The sequence below is a fragment of the Myxocyprinus asiaticus genome, chromosome 34 (assembly GCF_019703515.2).
Source record: "Myxocyprinus asiaticus isolate MX2 ecotype Aquarium Trade chromosome 34, UBuf_Myxa_2, whole genome shotgun sequence".
Taxonomy (NCBI): domain Eukaryota; kingdom Metazoa; phylum Chordata; class Actinopteri; order Cypriniformes; family Catostomidae; genus Myxocyprinus; species Myxocyprinus asiaticus.
The window spans coordinates 16297675-16322415 of record NC_059377.1 but is presented as its reverse complement, the minus strand read 5'-3'; the positions used below and the strand labels follow the sequence as shown (position 1 = coordinate 16322415).

At 44.2% G+C, this 24741-nt stretch overlaps 1 protein-coding gene across 2 annotated transcripts in view; it reads left to right on the top strand.

Annotated features, from left to right (window-relative positions):
- LOC127425173 (N-terminal EF-hand calcium-binding protein 1-like) overlaps positions 1 to 24741 on the top strand; it is a 70837-nt gene that overhangs the window by 31383 nt on the left and 14713 nt on the right. For both annotated transcript variants that reach the window (XM_051670872.1, XM_051670871.1), the window contains exon 6: positions 5177 to 5313. In XM_051670872.1, the coding sequence (XP_051526832.1) occupies positions 5177 to 5313 (137 nt within the window). The remainder of the gene's footprint in view (positions 1 to 5176; positions 5314 to 24741) is intronic.

The following is a 24741-nucleotide window of genomic DNA, read 5'->3' as shown; positions in this document are numbered from 1 at the left end:
TTTGTTGCGCTGCATCAAGCTTTTTCAGCTCTGGTGTCAAATCGACATTCTGATGAAGTTCAGGTTGCAAAGAGGACTTAATGTGACTGTTACACATGATTCCAGATTGTTTTTCACTTGGCAAAAATTCTGCGCTTGTTAAACGGTGAGCCACTGTTTATTTCCCACTTTTGCTCTGGTGTACAGACAATAATTACACAAGTTAAATGCTGAATAACTTAAAATCAAAGCATCTCGAAGAGGTATATAAACTGTAGCGTTCGATGCCTCATGGAAAGTGAACCTGCCCGGGCAGAATTACGCATTTTCCATTGATTAAGAATAGGCCTACTATGTTGCAGGTATTGACAGAGATTATTTTTGTTCGATTTTAATGTGATTTTATCATTTGAAAATATATGTATTGTGCTAATTAGGCTCATAGCTCACTGTGCACTTTATTCCCTGCTAATCTGAGATTGTGTTTGATGCATCCATGGCATTAAACATTCTTTATTCCTGAGTCCTGACAAATAAAAGAATAACCGTTTGTGAACTCTCGTGGTTAACCAAATATTACAAAAGGTTACTGTGACAAGGAGGAGGGCGGGGCTGGGCCGTGACTATGCATGCCCGGCCCCCAATCGGGCTAATCAGCCGAGGAGAGGGATAAGTGCAACGAGATGCGGCAGTTCGGGAGAGAGAGCGAGAGCTACAGGCAGCTGCCCTGTATGCGTTTACATTTGTGTGTCTTTGTGTTTAAGTTAATTAAAAACATTACTTTGATGCTTCATCCGGTTCCCACCTCCTCCTTTCCATTAAACCCTGTTACAGTTACCGTGCACATATTTAGGGTATTAAGGCATCTTTCGCTTTATCATTAAACAATAAATGTATGCAGGACTTAAACATTTTAAAGGCCTCCATACTGTTGCACGAATTCTGTCGCTTATTTGAATTTAAACCATCAGCTTTGTACACAGCCAAGATAAACTGCACCTTATCTTTGTGTTTGGAAGCGTTTTGTAAATCAGATGCTGCTCTCTGTAGTCCTTCAAATAAACACTCTGCACCTGTGAGACGCAGATTCCCTGAGCGTGCACTTGAGTGTCTGTGCTCACGCTGCTGTTGTCCACGCATTCGGCCAAACAAATGTTATTTCACATAAGACTGACATTTACGTAGATTTATAATAGATATCTCAAAATAAAAAAATAAAAAAATAAATAATTGATTTAGAGCTCGGGGCCCTTTGGGATTAGAGGCCCATTAAATGAATATACAAAATGCCCAGATAGTGTAAAAATTTTCAAGACAGTTAGAAAACAATAAAATAAAATATCTCTTGATATATTTTTTATGTTTTATTTTTCATAAATTAAAGTGATAATGCAACAAATAGGACAAATCAATAACAGGATTAATTATTTTCACACTAAAATTTCATGAGATGCAACTGGCTATCAAACACATATTGAGCTATACATAACACATAATTTACACATGTGAAATGTATGTGTAACCTATGTGTAGCTTATGTGTATCTTAAGCTTATGTGTATGTTATGTGTATTTTCTCAGCACTTGTTGAGTCTAAATAGATGCACAACTTACATTATTTCAGTAGTACACCCAAATGGCAATAGTCATATACTTTTCATGTGTTGTGCTTGCTATAGTTTACTTCGATGTTGTTACTTCATCAAATAGCAATGTCAAATGTAAATCAAGTCAATCACTGAAACATCAGTGCCATCTTGAGTAACAAATAACAATTACTGTATATTATGTATGTGTATATGCATATAAAATACTGATAATTCACCATTGTTGATAGTTCATTGTTGCACAGAAAGTCAACGTCATATAGTATTTTATTTGTATGAATATAGTACTCCTTTCTCTTGTAATACATATAAATAGATATGAAATAATTATAAAAAATATAATTTATGGAAGTGCAAAAAATAAAAACTGACACTCTTACATACCTCGGGTCTCTAGAAACCCTATACACGTGTGGTCCTTAAACCATTATAATTTTTTGTTGTTGTTGCAATTTTGCCATTTTTTGTGTGTCACACTATTTATAAGAGATAGATTGAGGAATACTAAAGAGGTGTGGGCACAACTCCAAAAAATGGATGAGGTACAGGGGGTGGAATGAGGTCCCGGGTTTTTAAAGACCCGAGGTATGGATTTAAGGGTTAATCACGATTAAGAAAAATGTATGTGTTAAACTTCTTTAATTGCATGCGTTAACGCATTAATTTTGACAGCTCTTATTATCATTTATCTTGTCCCGAGTACACAGTTCAACTTTTCGGTTAAAATCTACCTTTATTATATACTGTAGTTGACTCTTGCCTGATAGTATCCCAGTGTGGTTTTATTGTGTTCACTTGTTTACCCAAGAGCTATAGCAGAAACATGATGTTGGATTTTATGTTTTGAGGACAGAAATCGCAAAAAATATCCTAAATTAAGAAGGATTTAAACTAGTTGTTTCAAACCAACATATAAAACCTCTGCTAGAGAAAACAAGCATTTGTGTAATTGGACCTTTGACTCAAAATAGCCCTTGTGACAACAAGCCCTGCTCTCCCTTATACAGTACATGCATGTACTGTATGCATTAACTAATGACTTAAGACAATCTGTTGTAATCCCTGTTGGGGGAAAATGTTAAAAATCTACAGGTTATAGTGGTTTTGGTTGCTTTATTATAAAGGTCTGCCTCACTCCAAAATCTGCCTAACCAGGTTTGCACCTCTGCTTTGTAAATATGCGCTATGTATCTGTGAATGTGTTCTGATCATACTGATGCATGCAGAAGAGGGATTTCTTTTGACTGTCAACATCTCAATCATGTTCATAATAGATGTGTAACACCTGTTTCTTTACTGGATGCTCAGAAGAATTATTTGTCCTGTTAGCTGAGGGATGTTCTCAGCTTTAGTAAGGTCTTTTGATAGTGACAGAACAAGGCTCCATCGGCTTACAACATAATTATACAGGCGGCTGTTGTTTCCTAATGCTGAATTACCCCACAACCCACAAATAACATACCCCTGAACTCTGCCTTTGGGACTGCGAGTGCAAAACAAGTCTCAACCAAAACAGATGAAGAGACTCGTTGGCACTGTCTGAGTGTTTTCACTCTCAAAAGACATAGTAATTTTTGATCTAACAAAACACTTTCATTAAAAGATGTGATGCATGAGCTGTCTGAATGCACTCCATGCTATAATTGCAAGTCAAGTCATTTTTTTTGTATAGCGCTTTTCACAACACACATAATTTAAAAGCAGCTTTTCAGAAAATTATGCTTTAACAGAAAAAGCTGGAATATAGTAATGTCTTCGAGTCATAAAATTGCAGTTTAATAATAATTAAAAAAAAAACATTATTGTAAATTGCACCTTAAAATAAATAATAGAGAATAATTATATTTACAGTATATTTAGAGCCCAGTGAGCAAGCCTAAGGCAACTGTGGCAAGTAACACAAAATCCATAAGATGTTGGTTAATGGAGAAAAATAACCTTAGGGGAAACCAGGCTCACTGTGGGGGCCAGTTTCCCTCTGGCTAAACAGCATGAATACAATGCCAATATTAGTTATTTATGTGTAGTATAAGTCAAGATTTAAAATTAATAAACTAAGTAAGTGTTAGGGGCCAATGTTTAAACAAAAAGCTTTTGTATTAACTGTAAGATTAATTACTAAAGTCTCAGAATTTACGTTCTTAATTAACTGCGGAAGTGCAAACAGATGCATTATTTTGTTATTTGGCTGATGAAGACTGCAATTAATTTATTAACTATTTATTCCATTTTAAAAGTGTAGTCCATCCTTTGACCAAGGTGATGCAGGCAGAGGTCAGTAAGGTGCACTGCAGTTCGACTGTAAGCTCATGGCAAACTAATTTCCGGTGGAGTAAGTCCAGGTTTCAGGGAGTGTCCAGTGAAGTATCCCATGTCTGATTGTTGGTGCTGGCATCAGTTCATCCTCTGTGAAGTCCATCGTAGTAGACTGAAGTGATATCTGGCTGGCTCAGGCTTCAGTTAGTCATCATCACTCAGCGTAGATGCCATTCATTTTAAAACAGAACTATAGAATATGAGAAGTGCTTCCGGTTCCGGCAGACCTAACTAATGCAGCATAACTATGAGTTGATAGGTAAATTAGGTTTATGTCTGGCTGAAAAGATGAGTCTTTAGTCTAGACTTAAACTGAGAGAGTGTGTCTGAGTCCCGAACCATCTTCGGAAGACTATTCCATAGTTTAGGAGACAAATATGAAAAGGATCTACCTCCTTTTGTGGATTTTGATATTCCATGTATTTTTAACAGGCCAGAATTTTGCGATCTTAGTGAACATGATGGAATATAGCGTAATAGAAGGTCACTTAAGTACTGTGGGCTAGACCATTCAAATCTTTGTAAGTAGTTAGAAGTATTTTAAAATGAATATGAAATTTATCAGGTAGCCAATGTAGCAACACTAAGATTAGGCTGATATGATCATATTTCTTGGTTCTAGTCAGCACTCTAGCTGCTGCATTTTTAACTAACTGAAGTTTATTCATGGAACCTGCAGGACATCCTCCCACTAATGCATTACAATAATCTAGTCTTGAGGTCATGAACGCATTAATTAGTTTTTTGGCATTAGAAACTAAGTGTCGTAACTTAGCAATATTTCTGAGATGGAAGAATGCTGTTCTACAAACATTTCTATCAAATATAGCACCTAAGTTCTTCACTATAGAAGACGACATGACAGTACATCCATCGATGGAATTTTTGTGAAATTTTGTTGGGTTTCGAGGAAATATAAAGTTAAATTTCATTAGCATAACAGTGAAAACTAATTCCACGGTTCCTGATAATGTCTCCCGGGGAAGCATATAGCCTATAAGGAGAAAAGGAGAGGTCATAAAACTGATCCCTGTGGCACTACATACTTAACTTTAGTTTGATCTGACAATTCCTCGTTTATTTGCAAAGAGCTTTGTAACTTTCTTTCTTAGAGTTCTTAGATTAAAACTTTCTGGTTCAGGTAGTTATAATTATAGTATCGGCCTGGTTTATAATAATTCATTCAGGATCCAAATACTTTTTGGGGCCAATGCCCAGTTCTGGAGCATGTGAGTTCATCATCAGTGACAATTAAATCTCTCCCTTTATCTGCAGGAGTATCAAGAGTCAACACATTTGGAACAGTTTGTGACACGCTTCCTCCTGAAGGAGACCACCAGTCAGCTGCAGTCTCTGCAGAGCTCCCTGGAGTGTGCCATGGAGACCACGGCTGAACAAACCCGACAGGAGAGGCAAGAAACACAGAATCCACTTTTACATTTTGCTAAATATACAATTGTTATAGTCCCCACTCCCCATAGATGTAAAAATATTATTTCACTGTTCAAAATGTAGACAGTACTTCATGTTTGGGCAAAATTCAGAATTTAAAAATTGGCCTCCTCTCAGTTCATGAGTGGGAATTTGAATTGGCTACGGCCCATTCGATGCTGAATTAAAAAGACAAAAATAGAAAGATACTGAATTGTATAAAATCAATTTAACACAGTCACACAAAGGTTTTGCAACAAAATGATTGACCAATTTATTTTCTGATTTAATGTAAGCTATAGAATGAAAACTGTTCTCAACTGATTTCACATATTTCTCTAAACTTTCTCTAAATTATCCACTACATTTCTTTTTCAGATAACTTATAATATATAAGTATTCTAACTTATAATATACACTTACTGAGCACTTTATTATGAACACCTCTACACCTACTTATTCATGCGATTACCTAATCAGCCAAACATGTGGCAGCAGTGCAATGCATAAAATCATGCATATATGGGTCAGGATCTTCAGTTAATGTTCACATCAACCATCAGAATGGGGGAAAAAATGTAATCTCAGTGATTTTGACCTCGACATGATTGTTGGTGCCAGATGGGCTTGTTTGAGTATTTCTGTAACTGCTGATCTGCTGGGATTTTCACACACAACAGTCTCTAGAGTTGACTTAGAATGGTGCCAAAAACAAAAAAACATCCAGTGAGCAGCAGTTCTGCAGACGGAAACGCCTTGTTGCCGCCTTTGACCGGACTCAGTGAAACTCTGTCTTTGACATTGACCCTGCCTAAATCCCCAGTTGGCCTTTTTTGGCCCACGGGTAATCAGCGGGCCAAAGGCCATTAGCCGTTGGCCCCGAGGAAGCCCAGAGGAGGCACAGTGAAGCCCCGGAAGTAACAATGGGAACACAACTGGCCCTGGCACGCACTAGCACACCCTCATTTGGCCCGATAGTGAAAATGCAGCTAGTGAGTGTATATGGGAAATAAGTGATTCATGGTCAATAAAATGAAAGTTAATTAAATGTAATTAAACCCCATTTGATAACATGAGAAATCAAAAATGAAATTAAAGCCCACACTTACAGTAGTTTCTTTTTATTGATTTGAATTTCATTCCATTTTGACTTTACTTCTTTTCATTCAAATTCAAATTACAAATCTACATCCTGCCTCAATTCAAATTCAGGAAATGAAATGGAGTTTAAAGGGCATTCTCAATTTAATTTTGAATGGTGCACAATCCAGCAGTACCTGTGTACTGGCTCATCATAGGTTGAAGCAAAAGGTATTCCAGGCACAGCAATCCTTGATACTGAATTGCCAGAGCATCGTGTGCATTTATTCTTAATAGACCAGGTGACCAATAGAGTGATGACCAGGCCCTGGTTATTAAATTGAACTGGAACAGAAGCCAGTTTAATCTATCAATGAAGGCATCAATATAAAGTCTAGCCTGCGTGTGAGTGTATGTGTTCATTTTGAGAGCTCACAGGGATTGTCAGCGTCTCTAACTGACAGCATTCATGTGTGGAGGATGGTCTGCTGTATGGCCTGCCGTGGGGGTCAGCTTCTTATAGAGTGCAACATTTTGAATGGAAAATTAGCTGTTTTGTTCCAGCACCTGGATAATTGCATGCTGCAGAGGACTGTGTGCCTAGAACTGTGAGCATAAGTGTGTGTGTGTGTATGTGTCACAAAGTGCCCACTACCTCTCCACTCGATCTGTGGCAGCTGTGCTGCTCTGCTCACCTTACGATCTCATGAAAATGAGCAGGAGCAGCTGGCCTTGAGAAATTATGGATGCTTAAGCTTCATTTTAATTGCAAAGGAAGTGCTTCCTTGTCTTCTTTGGTCTATTCTTAAAAGTAAATACACTCTAGCTGTGATATAGCCAGTTACATAATTAATTGGTAAATTCTAATTAACTCTATCACCTCTGCTGGCAAAACAGTACCTCTTACTTAATAAAAAAGCCAAGAGCTACAAAAATACAGGGGTGAATTCACTATTACTTCGTACTTCTGTACTTTTAAGCACGAAAACCTGCATCTTGTTCACTAACCACTCATAATCCAGCTTGACCTGCTGCTATTTTCTCTATTGCTCCAGGCTTATTTAAATTAAATAACTGTCATTCTTTTTAGTGCACTCTTGCTTTCTATGCAAAGTAGGCACATTATAGAATTCGCCTTATTCACAAAAGTAAGCTGTATTTGTGTGATGTAATTAGCGTTGTGCTACTACCGCCCACAGAATGCAAGTGCTAAACAGAATTTAAAAAATGAAAGATGTTTGTGTACATTTTTTTACTGATCATGGCAGCAGTAATTAATCAAATGATCATAAAATGATGGAGATGATATAATCCAGAAGATATATTCAGGCATATATTCAGACATGTGACATGCAATGCAGTCAAACACACTTTTGACATTTTAAAGAGTGGTTCAGGTGCCTGGATTATAGTATACTTTAAAATCTAATTAGTGGACTTATATTTTTTAAGGCAAAAGTGCATGCTTTTCTTTTAAGTAAACATACTTATTTGTCTCAAGTAAACTGAACTTAAGTTTTTTAAGTAAACTTAACTCCTCTGTGATTAAAGTATTGTTGTTTTTATTTAATTATTTAAATTGAGTTATATAATGTATTATTCAGTGTAAGGGAAACTATGACTGGAATTTTGGTTATCCACATTGGATAAGTACTTCTTAGTGCACATTAATCTGCAATTTTGTAAAGTACAATTGAATAAAGAAGAATGGCTTAAATTGAACAGGCTCCAATTTCACCAGAGGTAACACTAATCACCCCCATTTTGACTTTACACAAATCACAACCATCAACCAGCTACAAAAAAACAAACAAAAACAACAACAACAGTAATCATAAGAATTAAAACTATACATTTTTAAATAACAGTTATTATTTTTCTAAAGTTCCCTTGTTTTTACCAAACACACATAATTTATTCAAGCACAAGGGCTTATGGGTATTCTACGCAGCCACAATTTTGTACATGATAATTTTAAGTTAGTAGTACTCAAAGCAAACTTTAAAAAACATATATATTTGAGTTATAATTCCAAAATATGACATTTCAAATACTGTTTAATTAGGACCACTTTAATGTTTTTATTAATGTCAAATTTAGGGTTTAGAGAGTAATGGTAACTTAATTAAAACTAGTAAAAATAGAACAGCTATTTTATTTACAATTTGAGATAACTATTATTTACAGTCTAAAGCATGTCAGATCATGGTAGTCTGCTTCATCCTATAGCTGTCAGGGTTCTGTCACCTTGTCAGTTATGTTTATTGTGGTGACAGGACCTTTTGTGTGAGCACACGGTTCCCTGTCTGTCACTCACTCGATGTGTGTCGATGTAGTGACACTAGGGGTCACTCTTGGGAGCCCGAGAAACCTCTGGTCTTTGATAAAAAAGTAAGCCTATTTGCACAGACCCTGTGCAAGGTCAGGGAAGACGAGGAGCAGGTCGTCCTGGTAGCACCCTACTGGCCTACCCAGGTGTGGTTCTTGGACCTCAGGCTCCTCGCGACAGCCCCCTTGGCGAATTCCCCTGAGGAAGGACCTTCTTTCTCAGGGACGGGGCACCATCTGGCACCCACGACCAGACCTCTGGAATCTCCATGTCTGGCCCTGGACGGGACGTGGAAGACCTAAGCGGTCTACCACCTGCAGTGGTAGACATGATCACTCAGGCTAGGGCCCCCTCTACGAGGTGCCTGTATGCCTTCAAGTGGCGTCTGTTCTCAAAGTGGTGTTCTTCCCGACGGGAAGACCCCCAGAGATGCGCAGTTGGATCAGTGCTTTCCTTCCTGCAGGAGAGGTTGGAAGGGAGACTGTCCCCTTCCACCTTGAAGGTGTACATTGCCACCATAGCAGCACACCACGACGCAGTGGACGGTAAGTCCTTAAGGAAGCACAACCTGATCATCAGGTTCCTAAGAGGTGCCAGGAGGCTGAATCCCCCCCAGACTGCGCCTCGCTCCCTCATTGGACCTCTCTGTAGTTCTTCAGGGTCTACAGAGAGCCCCCTTTGAGCCTTTGCAGTCAGCCGAGCTTAAGGCACTCTCCTTGAAGTATGCCCTCCTGACTGTGCTCACTTCCATCAAGAGGGTAGGAGACCTGCAAGTCTTCTCTGTCAGCGAAACGTGCCTGGAGTTTGGTCCGGGCTACTCTCACGTGATCCTGAGACCCCGACTGGGCTATGTGCCCGAGGTTCCCACGACCCCTTTTAGGGACCAGGTGGTGAACCTGCAAGCGCTGCCCCAGGAGGAGGCAGACCAGCCCTGTCGTTGCTGAGTCCAGTGCACGCTTTAATAATCCCCCTTCTTTTTTAGGGGATGGAAAAAAAGAAGGGGAAAAGAGGCCACGACTGGGTTAGCCTTTCTCTATCTTTTGGGTAGTCGACTTGTCCCCAAAGGGCCGTTCGACACTCATAACTATGTTGGGGGAGGTTATGTGTCAACCTGGTGTGCTGGCTATGAAGCACACAGTAGTCTGCCCACCACACACCGCCAGTTCACGTAACACAGTTCAGCCAATTGTGGCGTTTCGTATAGGGACCCCTAGTGTCACTACATCGACACATCGAATGGTTACTTGTGTAACCTCTGTTCCCTGATGGAGGGAACGAGACGTTGTGTCCCTCTTGCCACCACACTGAACTACCCGCTGAAATGGCCGGACTTTATATCGGCTCCTCAGCATAAAACCTGAATGAGTGGTTGCATACCAGCTCCTTTTATACCCGTATGTCTGGGGGAGTGGCATGCAAATACCACTCGCCAATATTCATTGGCCTTTTATCAAATACCAGAGGTGTCTCGGGCTCCCAAGAGTGACCCCTAGTGTCACTACATCGACACAATGTCTCGTTCCCTCCATCAGGGAATGGAGGTTACACAAGTAACCATGACGTTTTGGGTGCTTATTCCTTGCCGTGCGCTCTTTTGTCCTGTCTGTGTTTACATGTTCGTAGCATGATGTTTTGATCCTGACTCTTCGGACTGGTTTGGTTCTGAGTCGGGATCAGTTAACCCATGCTCCATGTCTTGTCATTATGTTTGGTATGAGCACATGGCTTCTGTCAGATTTGTTTGCCATGTGCTCTCCTGTCTCTTGTCAAGACCCTGCCTCCTTGTTATTAGTCATGTGCTTCACAAGCCTTCCTCATTTACCTCTTGATTTCTCCCTCTTTATAATTCCCTTGTGTACTCTGTCCTGTGTTGGATCGTTTTGTGAGTAACCCTGTTCTGTTATATATTCTAGTCCTATTCTGCCTCAGCCAGTGTTTGTATCTTTGTTTATGTTCCTGTTTTTCTCCATCGTGAGAGTTGTTGTTGTTGTGTTTTATTTTTCATTTAATAAAAACTCATTATTTCATGCCTGCATTTGGGTCCTCCTTCCTGCACCCCGACATAATGATCCAACCTGTTATGGAACCAGCAGGCATGAATTTTTTTCTTTTTAACCCCGTTCCCCTGCGTGCCGTAGAGCGGAGTTTGAGGAGCTTGATGGTCTCCGTCAGGGAAACTGGTCGGTGAGAGGGTATGCACAGGAATTTCTGGTGTTGTCCTCAGGCCTAGAGTTCAATCAGTCCTGCCTGATAGATTTTTTATGGTGGGTCTGGTAGAGCCTATCAAGTCCTGTGTTCTGTATGGGAAGGAGGGGGAGAGTATATCAGAGGTTATCAATTTGACTATCAAGTGGGATGGTATCATCTCAGTCTGGGCCTCTGAGGACCTTTCTGAAGCCTTCTCCTTGGTTTTCCCCCTTCCCCGCTTGGCTGGTTCTGTCTATGCCCCCATGGTCTGCCAGCCCTTCTATGGGTTGCCCCACCCAGTTCTGTGCCTCCTACCCTGCCCTGGTCCGTGTCTCCTGCCCCACCCTAGTCCATGCCTCCTGCCCCACCCTAGTCCATGCCTCCTGCCCCACCCTAGTTGGTGTTCCTGTCTGTTTTGTTGTGTTTTTTTGTTTGAGGATCCGGACACCCATGCTCCATGACTCGTCATCATGTTTGGTGTGAGCACATGGCAGAAGCCCTGCTCTCCTGTCTCTCATCAAGACCCCGCCTCCTTGTTCCCTTGTTATTAGTTAATGTGCTTCACCTGCCTTCATCGTTTACCTCTTGATTTCTCCCTCTTTATAGTTCCCTTGTGTGCTCTGTCCTGGATCGTTTTGTGAGTAACCCTGTTCTGTCATGTATTCTAGTCCTGTTCTGCCTCAACCAGTGTTTGTATCTTTGTTTATGTTCCTGTTTTTCTCCATTGTGAGAGTTTTTGTTGTAATAAAAACTCATATTTCATGCCTATGTTCAGGTCCTCCTTCCTGCACCCCTGACAATAGCACTCATTTTTGTCTGTTACCTGTTTTTCTTTAAATTTCACTAGTCAATCGGGTACTAAAACAATGCAGACAGTGTGTGCAAATAAATTATGCTATTAGCGGAGTAATTCATCCTTAGTGAATACCCCCTAAGTATTTATTGCAGAAATCAACAATAAGAACTGTAAAATGCTTTTTCTCTTCAGAAAATAAATTTGATTCTGTACTTTTTGTTCTTGCACTGTTAATCAGGGCTTATTCCAGATTATACTGCCATGGTAAGTTAAGGGAATTCAAATTTAAATTGCATATTGAGCAAGTGAACAGATAAATATATCTCTGCTTGATACTGAATGTCACATAGCCTTGTCTCTCAGGTTTTAATCAACCCAGCAGTCACATAGAGGTTGAAGAGGCAATAGCGGTGTTGACATTGCCACTCCCTGAGATAAAAAAAAACGTCATGGTTACTTGCATAACCTCCATTCCCTGATGGAGGGAACGAGACGTTGTGTCGATGTAGTGACACTAGGGGTCACTCTTGGGAGCCCGAGACACCTCTGGTCTTTGATAAAAGGCCAATGAAAATTGGCGAGTGGTATTTGCATGCCACTCCCCTGAACATACGGGTATGTTCAGGAGCTGGCGTGCAACCACTCATTCAGGTTTTATGCTGAGGAGCTGAGACAAGGTCCAGCCATTTCAGCGGGTAGTTCAGCATTGTGGCAGAAGGGACACAACGTCTCATTCCCTCCATCAGGGAACGGAGGTTACGCAAGTAACCAGGATGTTCCCTATCTGTCACTCACTCGATGTTGTGTCAATGTAGTGACACTAGGGGTCCCTATACAAAACGCCGCAACTGGCTGAACTGTGTTACGTGAACTGGTGGTGTGTGATGGGCAGACAACTGTTTGCCTCGTAGCCAGCACACCAGGCCAACACGAAACCTCCCCCAATATAGTTATGAGTGTCGAATGGCCCTTTGGGGATAAGTAGACTACCCAAAAGATAGAGACAGGCTAGACCAGTCGTGGCCTCTTTTCCCCTTCTTTTTTTCCACTCCCTAAAAAAAGGGGGAATATCCGACTGGGCCGACCAGGTCTAGTCAGGGGGTGTCCCTCCCAAGGAGAGGACACCGTGGAGACCACACCTCACCCAGAGAGAGGGGAGGATATTTAAGTGGAAAATACGTCACATGGTCTTGCAGACCATGTGGAGAAGTCTCATGGTAGATCCTACCCAACAGGGGAGGAGTTACTACAAACATGGAGACTGTGGCAGAGGGGGCTCTGCACAAGGAAGATGCAGTTTGCCAACAGAGAAATGAATTAGCGGAAGATATACATTGCATGGGGTTACCTTACAGGGAACCGCCACATGCGGAGCACCTACCCCAGAACAGGGCTCTTAGTTAGCACGTGTACTGGGCCAGCAGCGAGTCTCTCCGAAAACTGGACTGCCACAGGGCTCGGAGGAAGTCAACCAGGGAACATAGTTTGTGAACACTACTGGGAATTAATGGCGCATGTCTTCAGCTCAGAGGAGGTGAAAGGCGCTATGTGCAAGCGATACACCCGGCCGGCTTATCCGCTTGTATTGCGTGCCACTACCCAGGATGTAACTGGTTCCATCCGAAGGTTGTAGAACCTCTCAAAGGTGTTGGGTGTTGCCCAGCCCGCTGCTCTGCAAATGTCTGTTAAAGAGGCACCCCTGGCCAGGGCCCAGGAGGCCACTACACCCCTGGTAGAATGGGCTCGTAGCCCTACCGAGGGCGGCATGATATGCCATAGCTATGGCATCAATGAGCTAGTGGGCGATCCTCCGCTTGGAGACAGCGCTTCCTTTTTGCTGTGCACCAAAGCAGACAAAGAGCTGCTCAGAGATCCTAAATCTCTGCGTGCGATCTAAATAGATGCGTAAAGCACACACCGGGCACAGTAACGGCAGGGCTGGTCTGCCTCCTCCGGGGTCAGCGCTTGCAGGTTCACCACCTGGTCCCTAAAAGGGGTCGTGGGAACCTTGGGAACATAGCCCGGTCGGGGTCTCAAGATCACGTGAGAGTAGCCCGGACCAAACTCCAGGCACGTTTCGCTGACAGAGAACACTTGCAGGTCTCCTACCCTCTTGATGGAAGTGAACGCAGTCAGGAGGGCAGTCTTCAAGGAGATTGCCTTAAGCTTAGCTGACTGCAAAGGCTCAAAGGGGGCTCTCTGTAGACCCTGAATAACTACAGAGATGTCCCATGCGGGAACGAGGCACAGTCTGGAGGGGTTCAGCCTCCTGGTGCCTCTCAGGAACCTGATGATACGGTCGTGCTTCCCTAAGGACTTACCGTCCACTGTGTCGCGGTGAACCTCCATAGGGCGAGCAGAATTGCCAGCATCTCGAGGCAGTTGATGTGCCAACGCAGCTGCGGGCCCGTCCATAAGCCGGCAGCTGCGTGCCCATTGCAAACAGCGCCCCAGCCCGTTTTGGAGGTGTCTGTTGTGACCACGACGCACCTGGAGACCTGCTCTAGGGGAACACCTGCCCGTAGAAATGAGAGGTCGGTCCAAGGGCTGAAGAGACGGTGACAGACCGGCGTGATGACCACGCGATGTGTCCCGCGGTGCCATGCCCATCTCGGGACTCGAGTCTGAAGCCAGTGCTGAAGCGGTCTCATATGCATCAACCCGAGCAGGGTGGCCACCGCTGAGGATGCCATATGCCCCAGGAGCCTCTGAAAGAGTTTCAGTGGAACCGCTGTTTTCTGTTTGAATGCCTTCAAACAGGTCAGCACTGACTGTGCGCTCGTTTGTGAGGCACACTGTCAATGAGACTGAGTCCAACTCCAAACCGAGAAAAGAGATGCTCTGCACCGGGATGAGCTTGCTCTTTTCACAGTTGACCCGAAGCCCTAATCGGCTGAGGTGCGAGAGCACCAAGTCCCTGTGTGCACACAACATGTCCCGAGAGTGAGCTAGGATTAGCCAATCATGCAAATTCCTACCTCCCTTAACGGGGCAAGAGCTGCCTCTGCGACCTTTGTGAAGATGCGAGGGGACAAGGACAAGCCGAAAGGGAGGACCTTGTACTGATACGCCTGACCCTCGAATGCAAACAGGAAGGGTCTGTGTCGAGGTAGAATCGATACGTGAAAGTACGCGTCCTTCAGGTCTACCACCGCGTACCAATTTTGATGCCGGATGCTCGCCAGAATGCGTTTTTGCGTCAGCATCTTGAACGGGAGTCTGTGTAAAGCCCGGTTCAGTACTCACGGGTCCAAGATTGGCCGCAACCCACCGTCTTTATTCGGTACGATGAAGTAGGGACTGTAAAACCCCTTCTTCATCTCGGCCGGAGGGACAGGTTCTATCGCACTCTTCCATAGGAGGGTGGCGATCTCCGCGCGCAAGGTAGCAGCGTTTTCGTCCTTCATCAAGGTGAAGTGGATACCGCTGAACCTAGGCGGATGCCTGGCGAACTGAATTGCGTAGCCAAGTTGGACGGTCCGGACCAGCCGTCGCGAAGGATTGGAAAGCGCAAGCCACGCATCCAAGTTCCGTGCGAGGGGGACCAAAGGGACAACCTCGTCGGATGTAGCAGCAGGTGGGGCCTCACGGCGGGGCAGAGCTCAAGGTGCCACACCATGTCGTGGCCGTGCTGAGTCTAGGGACATCGAAGCACTTACCTGGCTCCTTGTGACCACACAGCCGCAGCCACTTGGACATGCAGCGAAATCAAATGAAAAGGCAACAAAAGATTCTCCACCCAGCCCTCCACCAGGGGATGGAGTGGTCTTACTATCAGCTCCAATGCAGTGGGTTTCTTCGACCCTGGGTTGCCCGTCTCAGGGGTGCTTTGACGACCTTCGTGGGTTCTTGGCAGCCGGCCGTGAGACGGGTGGCATCTGCTTCCTGCGGTGGGCTCCACACCGGGGCCGGGCCGAAGGGGCGGGCTGCAGCGGAGCCGGTGCAGTCACTGCAGGGGGATGCCCTTGGTGATGAGCAGATGGGGTGCGGGATCTTGAGCCGTGCCGGGGCAGGATATGCCGGATAGCCTCCGTCTGCTGCTTCACCGTCGAGAACTGCTGGGCAAAGTCCTCGACGGTGTGGCCGAATAGATCAGCCTGGTAGATAGGGGCAGCAAAGAACCATGTCTTGTCGGCCACACCCATCTCGACCAGATTGAGCCAAAGGTGGCGCTCCTGGGCCACTAATGTGGACATCGTCCGCCCGAGAGACCGCGCCGTGACCTTCATCGCTCGGAGAGCGAGGTTGGTTGCCGAGGGCAGTTCCTGCATCTGATCTAGGGCAGAACTACCCTCGTGCAGTTCTTTTAGCGCCTTGGCTTGGTGGACCTGCAGGAGAGCTATGGTGTGCAGGGCAGAGGCGGCTTGTCCAGCAGCACTGTAGGCTTTGGCCGTTAGGGACGACATGAACCTACAGGGCTTGGACGGGAGCTTTGGGCGTCCGCGCCAGGTGGCAGTGCTCTATGGGCATAGGTGCACTGCGAGCACCTTATCCACTGGGGGAATCGCTGTATAGCCCCTGGCTGCCCCGCCATCGAGGGTAGTGAGGGCGGGGGGAACTGAGAAACCGGGCAGTAAAAGGTGCCTCCCATGATTTTGTCAGCTCCTCGTGCACTTCCGGGAAGAAAGGCACTGGAGTGGGGCGTGGCTGCTTTGAGCGGCGCTGCGAGCCCAGGAACCAATCATCGTGCGCGAGGGTTCAGGGCAGAGCCGAGGGTTCCCGGGAAAGCATGTCCGTCATCTCCGCATCAGCCTGTGACTGGGCAATCGTCCCCAAAGGGGGGAGCCCAGCTGAGGCTTCTGCATCCGACTGGACAAGCCCGCTCTCCGATGCTGCGTTCGAGAGCTCATCAGCTTCGCGGGCTCCGAACAAGAGGTCGAACTAGCCGTGAGACGAGCCGGCGGACTCATCCGGAAGCCCGATCGGGGCAGACGAGCATGCTGGGGAATGGGAGATCCGCGGGGGGATACCTGGCGGAGGCGGTCCCATTGGGGTCCCCAAATCGCCCCAGTGCTAGCCGCGCTGGCCTCAAACCCGTAGGTAGAAGGACCGAGGCGGGGAGCCGCTGGGGTGGCTTGCTTTCATAAGTGACCGCAATGTTGCCATGGTCATGTTCTCGCAGCCTCCGTGTGGGTCATGCCCAGACACGAAAGACAGCGATCGTGACCGTCTGAAGTTGAGAGGTAACGAATGCAACCGGGAATAACACACAAACGGAAAGGCATCTTTAAAAAGACGTGTCTTTAAAAAGACGTTCCGTGTGTGCCGCTCTTTTTGAGAAATATACTTTTTCAGGAAAATATACTCTCTTTTTTCGGACGAAGTGCCCAGGGGCGTTCTCTGCAGTGCACCAGTGCAGAGGAGGGAGAAGCCGCTGAAATGCGCCGTCAGATCCAGCAGAGGTGAATGAACAGTCAGCTCAGTAGACATCGACTGTTCGGCTCCGAGGAGAAAATCTGAATGAGTGGTTGCACTCCAGCTCCTTTTATACCCGTATGTCCGGGGGAGTGGCATGCAAATACCACTCGCCAATTTTCATTGGCCTTTTATCAAATACCAGAGGTGTCTCGGGCTCCCAAGAGTGACCCTTAGTGTCACTACATCAACACAACATCAAGTGAGTGACAGATAGGGAACTTTTCTCTATCCCTCTTTCGGTCCTCATTTTCAGTCTGCTTGTCACAGTCTTTGACGCTGTAAAATACAGCTGTAAAAAGTTTGCAACATCACTCACAATCCCATGGGTCCACTCAAAATATCTCAGATACATTGCATTGACATTCCATGTTCCCTCTGTCCTTCATCTTGGTTAGAGGATTTTTGACATTCTGTAGCACAAATTTAGTTGGCACATTCTATGAATACAGTACACAACATTTTTTTACATAAAATGAATCTAGCATGATAGTATCTAATTTTAAGCAATTAAAATTATGCGACAATGCCATATCTTTGACATCTGTTGAATTGATATTCAATTAATTGTAGTAGAAAACATTTTTTTTATTTTTTATTTTTTATATTATGATATTTAGCTGTGTCCCACATTTTTCACGCTGCCCTCGTACAGAATGTTTTTCCCATGTAACACCAAATTTAACATACCTTCAAGGAATAGTTCACAAAAAATTAAACATTTCCTCATCCTCATATTGTTTAAAACCCATATTACAGTTCATTTCCATACAGTGACAATCAATGGGGACTGAGGCTGTCAGTCTTTTACATTCTGTCTAACATCTCCTTTTGTGTCCCATGGAAGAACAAAAGTCATACAGGGATGAAACAACATGAGGGTGAGATGATGACTATAACTATTTGCACCCAGGTGTAAATAGCACCTTCTATACTGCGTGGCTGTCTGCACCCCAATAGTCTTTTGGAAAAATAGAAATGTACGAAAAACTGCATTTTAAGCATTGCTGCAGTGGCGTGGGGTGTAATGCCAGTGTGAATGTGCCTTTTTGTGCAGGCGACCCGGGTTCAAATTTTTTTGACATACTGAGGGTGGCTTTGTCCCACTCTTTTTCCCATTCTGTTTCCTGTCTCCTCTCTTAACATTTTCTTTAATAGCATTTATAATAATAAAAAAAATTAATATACATTTAAGATATATATAAGGTAGTTTTACTATAGTAATATTGTAGTAACCATGTGTTTTGAAGGAAGCCATAGTTTTGATGCAGTTAACTATGATGTTACTACAGTAATATGGTGTAAAAAGTTATCTAATAATATTTGCGATTTAAATGTTGCTTGCAATAAATTTTGTTTCGTCAGGGTACATGATTAATTTTCACATTATTATACATTATTAACTGACTCTGAATGCTCAAGCAGATGTTGCTATAACAATGCAAAAAGCACTTACCAATTTGCCTGAAGTGAAAATCAGCCCTCCTTTCCTGTTTAATTAATCAATCGCACAATCATACAGAACATCTCAGGTTTTTAAATCCATAAGGATCTCTTTTTCAATGGTGATGACAGCCGACTCGTCAGCAAGATCTCGCGCTCTTCGCTTTCAAATTACGTAAATCACTTAAAGCATGATTGCGTCACTCAAGACCAGCTAGAAGGCCTGGAATGGGACATATCCTAAAGACCACACCCACCAAGAACATATAAATCAATCTGATTGGCTGATAAATCTGACAATCTGACTTTAGATGCCCATTCATTTGCACTGTTGAGGGATTCTGCAGAAATTCTGAAGGCCTAACAGGGTGGAGCTCAGACTCACGCAGTGCTTCGGCTAAGGAGCATGCGATTTGTGAAACAGCCGACACGCTTTGCTAATAAGCATCGAACGATTAATTCTGATTGGATAAACTTTTTGTTTTTTGCTATTCGTTTGTAGATGAATTAGGAGTGTAAAGCGACTGAAAATGCATAGGCAAAAAGGTGAATGAGAATGAAAGGATGAAGTTTTTTCTTTTTCTTTAAATATTAATATTTATTGTTACGCCAGCAGAGAAGGCTTTGCTGAATTTTAGTAAAGGGAGGTAAGGGTTAGGTTTAGGCGTAAGGGTTGGTGTGGTGTGTCTGTGAGACCCTAACCAATAAACAATAAATGTTCTGCAGTGATGCCTCTATACTGCATGTTAGTATTTAAATAAGGGTGCAAACAGTATTTGCCAATATTTGTACCAGGTTTGGGGTACAAATAATATTTTTCACTATTTGCACTGGGGAGCAAATAGCATCTACCTTTATTTGCACCAGGGTGCAAACAGAACCTGCCAAGAAGTAACATCATTTGGACTGTTTCTATTTGTTGTTGACCATCTACATCTTCTGAAGTGTTAAGCACCTCATTTTACTGACCATTTGATAAAAAATAAAAAAAATATACATTTTCTGTACCTTATTCATGAAAAGTGGCAGTTAACGGCCATCTTTATATTTTTTTAAAATCTTTTCTGTAAGTCATCATATGGCTACACGTGTGCAATAGATCTCAGGTTCTCTTCTCAAGGAGGAAGCGAGGGCCGGGTAAATGTCTTTTTATCACACACTTTTAAGCATAACAAACTTCAGCACAACATAAATGAATGCACACACACATGAACTCGGCTGCGTGCGTCACTCTCTTTCCTCCGGTGGTCTGGACTGCCCTTTTAACCCCCTCCAGCTCTCACTGCAACACAAAACAGCTGTTAGAGGTGATTTCCCAGAGGTGTCAATCCTTACTGCTTTTCCTCTCCCGGCCACGCTCCACAGACGTCGCTCGGCCACACCCACATCACCACATACCCCCATCGCCTGACTCAGGCTGGGGAGCCATTCGGCCTGTCACTTACTCCCCCACCATTTCTGGAGAGGAAATCTGCAACAGCCATCTGCACCCCTGGCCTGTGGACCACCTCAAACTTAAAAGGCTGGAGAGCCTGATACCAACGGATGATCCGTGCATTGGTATCCTTCATGCGATGGAGCCACTGGAGTGGGGGGTGGTCCGAACAGAGGGTGAAAGCATGCCACAATTTCCCCAACTCGCCATGTGACCTCAAAGGGTTCTTGCCACTTGGCAAGTAATTTAGAGCGTGATGTGAGGAGCAATACAAGGACTTTATCTCCCGGTGTAAATTCCTGTAGCCCTATTATTATACAGCCGGCTTTGATGTTCTTGAGCCTGGAGAAATTCCTCCCAATTTTCCCATAGGATGTCGAGCACACCACGCAGTCCACGCCTGTACAATAATTCAAATGGGGAGAACCCCGTGGAGGCTTGCAGGTGGTAAACGCTGGTCTGAATTGATTTAATCCCCGATAATTCATTCAGTTTGTGTAGTGTACGTGACATAAACATAGTGCCCTGATCAGTGAGGATTTATTTCAGAATCCCCACTCGGGAGATTATTCTGAAGAGTGCCTCCGCAACACTTTGCGCTGAAATGTTGCGCAGAGGCACTGCTTCCGGATATCGTGTTACATAGTCCTCCAGATCCAATACAAAGTGATGTACGCGTGCTGTCCACTCTAATGGGCCAACGAGGTCCATACCAATTCTTTCGAAGGGGGCCTCGATTAATGGAAGGGCGCTCTTGGGGTGGCTGGCGGATTCAGCAGCTGACATTCACGGCATGCCACACACCACCTCGAACATCCCCGCGAATGACCAGCCAATAGAAATGGGCCATTAGACGGTTCAATGTCTTTTCCTGCACTAAGTGAGATTATTATTGGATTATGAGGAGCCTTCTGGAATAACATTTTCCGACGGCTCTGTGGTATTAACAGTTGGGTTGTATACTCCTTTGTCTGAGTGTCCTGCATCACTTGATTCAACCGATCCTTGATAACTGAAAAATATGGATATGCGAGTGCAATGTGGAGGCATTGACCATCAATCACTTTCACTTGATCAAAGGCATGCTGAATGGTCTCGCCTCGCATCTGCTCCAGATGGAAATCCCCTGCCAGGAATCCTCTAAGGGCTGGGGAAGCCTCCCTTATGTCCTCCTGACGTGGAGCTGACATAGATGGCACCGCCACCCCAGACAGCGAATCACACACCACACCGAAACGTTTTGTTGCAAGACCCATCCACATACTTAATAAAGTTGTAAATGCCTGCCAATTCGTACCCAAGATTAGTGGATGGGAGAGGGAGGGGACTAACCGCAGCCTCGACACTGTGCTTATGTACCCAAAATTGAATAATGACCATCACTGCAGGTTTATTTTTTAATATCCCCGTGCACCCACCTTAACTTCACCCGCCGGCTTGTATCCAAAGCCTCGGATTGAACCAAGCTTTGGTGAATGGAGGTTTGATTACAAACTGAATCAACCAAGGCTTGAAATGTAGTCCCCTTAATACTCACAGGTATCCAGTGTTCTCCTGCTAAATCGGGGGCAGCCTGTGGTGTGTCGGGGACCCGGACCAATGTCTCCACTTCCATCGTGGGACATCGGTCCTGGAAATTCCCAGGTTCCCCACAGCTCCAGCAGACCAGCCCAGATTTCACACTAATACCTGCAGCAGCAGATTCACCAGCCTGTGGGGGAGAGTGGAGAGGGTTAGGGGATACTGCCAAGATGAACGGCCCACAGGTCCGGGGAACCTGTTTTTGGGTAGGAATTCCCCATTTCCGGGGAATAGGAACAGGATGAGGGGAAGGAGAGGAGGAGGGAGGAGAGAGAGAGGGAGAGAGAGAGAGAGAGAGAGAGAGAGTGAGAGAGAGAAGAAGAGGGCTCGCCGGCCCCTGAATACAGCGCCATATGGTCCTCTGCCAGCTGGATTGCCTCATCCAGCGACGCTGGGCAGTGGCACTGTACCGATTCTACTAACCCCTTTGGTAGTTGGTTGATCAGCTGCTCCAGCACCACCATGTCGACTACAGCCGTGGCGTCGTGTTCTGCTGCCAGCAGTCATCGCCGGTTGGAGTCACGGAGCTGTTGGGCAAAGGCAAATGGGCGGCCGAGCTCGCCAAGCGTTAGCAAGTGGAAGCGCAGGTGGTGCTGCTCTGAACTGTGGCTGACCCGTTGCAAGATGGCACATTTCAAGACCTGATACCCCAGGAGGTTGGCAATGGGCAGTTGTTGGGTTGCCAGTTGTGCTTCTCCCGACAGCAGCGGCAGCAGGTGGACCGCCTACTGGGACTCTGGCCATCCCGCTGCTTCCGCCGCACGCTCAAATAGTTCTACGAATGCCTCCGGTTCATCCTCTGGCCCCAACTTGGTGAGCGTAAAGTGGGTCATAGCGGGGGCGGCGGCTGAGATCGCTCCAGTGGAAGCCCCCTGGGTTATCAAGCTCCATTGCACCTGCCAGTCCTCTGCTTGAGCTTGAAGGATGACCTGGAATCGCTGCTCCTGTTCCTGGAGCAGCTCAAGCAGAGCTTGTTGTTGTGTTTGGTGGATGCTGGCGAGGGTCTTGATCAGATCGGCGAAGGGCGAGGACTTCATGATGGTGTATCTTCCCAAATCCCCGGGTTTCAGCACCACTGTGATCAATCTCACGTTCTCTTCTCAAGGAGGAAGCGAGGGCCGGGTAAATGTCAACGTAAGTCTTTTTATTACACAATTTTCAGCGTAACAAACTCCGGCGTTCTGGACTGTCCTTTAACCCCCTCCAGCTCTCACTGCAACACAAAACAGCTGTTAGAGGTGATTTACCACAGGTGTCAATCCTTACCACTCCTCCTCTCCCGGCCTCGCTCTCCACAGACGTCGCTCGGCCACATCACCACAACGTGTGTAGCCTATTTAGGCCACAAGGTTCACATTGTGGTGTTTCATAGCATTAGTGTTATTTATAAAGTCTATTCACATTTTGAGAAAAAAGGCTTTCATACGGCTTATTCGGTAGTGTTACGGGATGAGAACATTGTGTGCTACTGAGTGCTGTTTCGTAGGGCTTGATTCCCACTGTGTTAGGTGTACTTAGGGTGGATGGTGGCTAGAGCAATTTGAAATAGCATGGTCCATTCTCTATTCTGTGTGAAGCATTGAGTCAGGCTCTCAGAGTAGCACCACACAGAGGGTTGAAACGCCAGTGATGAGCACAAATCTGAGTCCAGACCTAACAGAAGTTCAGCCATCATGAGCTCACCCCATTCACAACACTGCTTTCATCTGTGTGTGAGAAGAGCACCATTATCAGCTATTAGGAAGCAGCACTCCTACTTATATATGGGTGGATCTTATGAAAACATGCCAGGGTCATATTTCACTCAAAAAAATATAGCTAACTCAAAATTAACCTATAATGAAAAGCAGCTAGTTTTTGAACATTTCGTTTTTTCTTATGTTGATTCAATAAAATATTAAATATAAGCCAGATGTATTGTTGACATGCTTTGTGACATTCACCCATGTCTCCATTTTTGTTTTCTACTGGCTTAATTTTTACATTATTCCTCGTATGAGAGGGAAGTGATCTCTTAGCATTGGTCAGTGCAACTTCCATCATATCATCAGCACTGGTCCATGGGTTATTCACCTGTGTGGCTTCATGGTCTGGCTGATTCATTTGCAGCTGTTTTTTGTGTGCTGATGATGCAGTTGTGATTCATTTTTAACTCTGGAGGATAAGCTCCTCTCAGGACGTGCGCTGTGCAACAGTGTCTTTAGGGATAATGAGGAACCAGCTGAGCCATAATTTTGACACCTGCCTGCCTCCATTTATTTTTTTCTCAGAGTTAAAATAGACACAGCATTCTGCTACTTATTGCAAACAGCTGAACAATAGATATAATTAGATTTCATATAATAATTTTCCACTCCCAAAACCAAGTAGTATAATTCTGTTACAAATGATATCATCACTTTGATTGGTCAATGGCACATTCATTACAACAAAAGAGCTGTTCAGATTATAATCCTAAAACCTGGAAGAGCATTTACATTTTCGCATCCTTCTCGTACCGTATTGTTTTTTCAGAATAATGGTCTTTGATTAATTAAAATATAAAAATAGATATATAAAAATACAAAACTATTGGTTTAAAGTTGTTGAATACATGTATTGAAACAATATATTTTAAGATTAGTGCAAAATACTTAGATAAAAATGCAAATAGTTTGAAATGTTAGGGAGACTGACTTGACTCCATCATTCGTAGTGCGTCATGGGAGTGAACGGTCGCTGCAAGGCTCTTTTGACGCACTTTGTTCACCTTAATTCTCTGATTGGTGGATCTCTCTTCAGGATTATGGGTAGTGTAGTCATTCACCACAAATTCTGCTATTAATTTTTTTTTTTTTTTTTTTAACTAAATACTGATGGCTTCAAGTATAGCATTTACCATTGATTAACAAACTTGGAGCTCATGGTAGGCCTGTCTTTTAAGGTTTATGGGAAAAATTAATGGGATTTTTACTACCGATACCAGACTGATGAGCTCTATTAACATTCTTTGTTGGCCAACAAATTGATACCATGACTGAACAGCTCTATAGAGAAAGAAAAAAATATCTAAACACCATCAGTAAGACAAAAAGTTAATTATTTTCTTTCTGAAAAGGAAATCACCATATTCCTTCTTATTGCCAAAAAAGAAAATGTTCTGC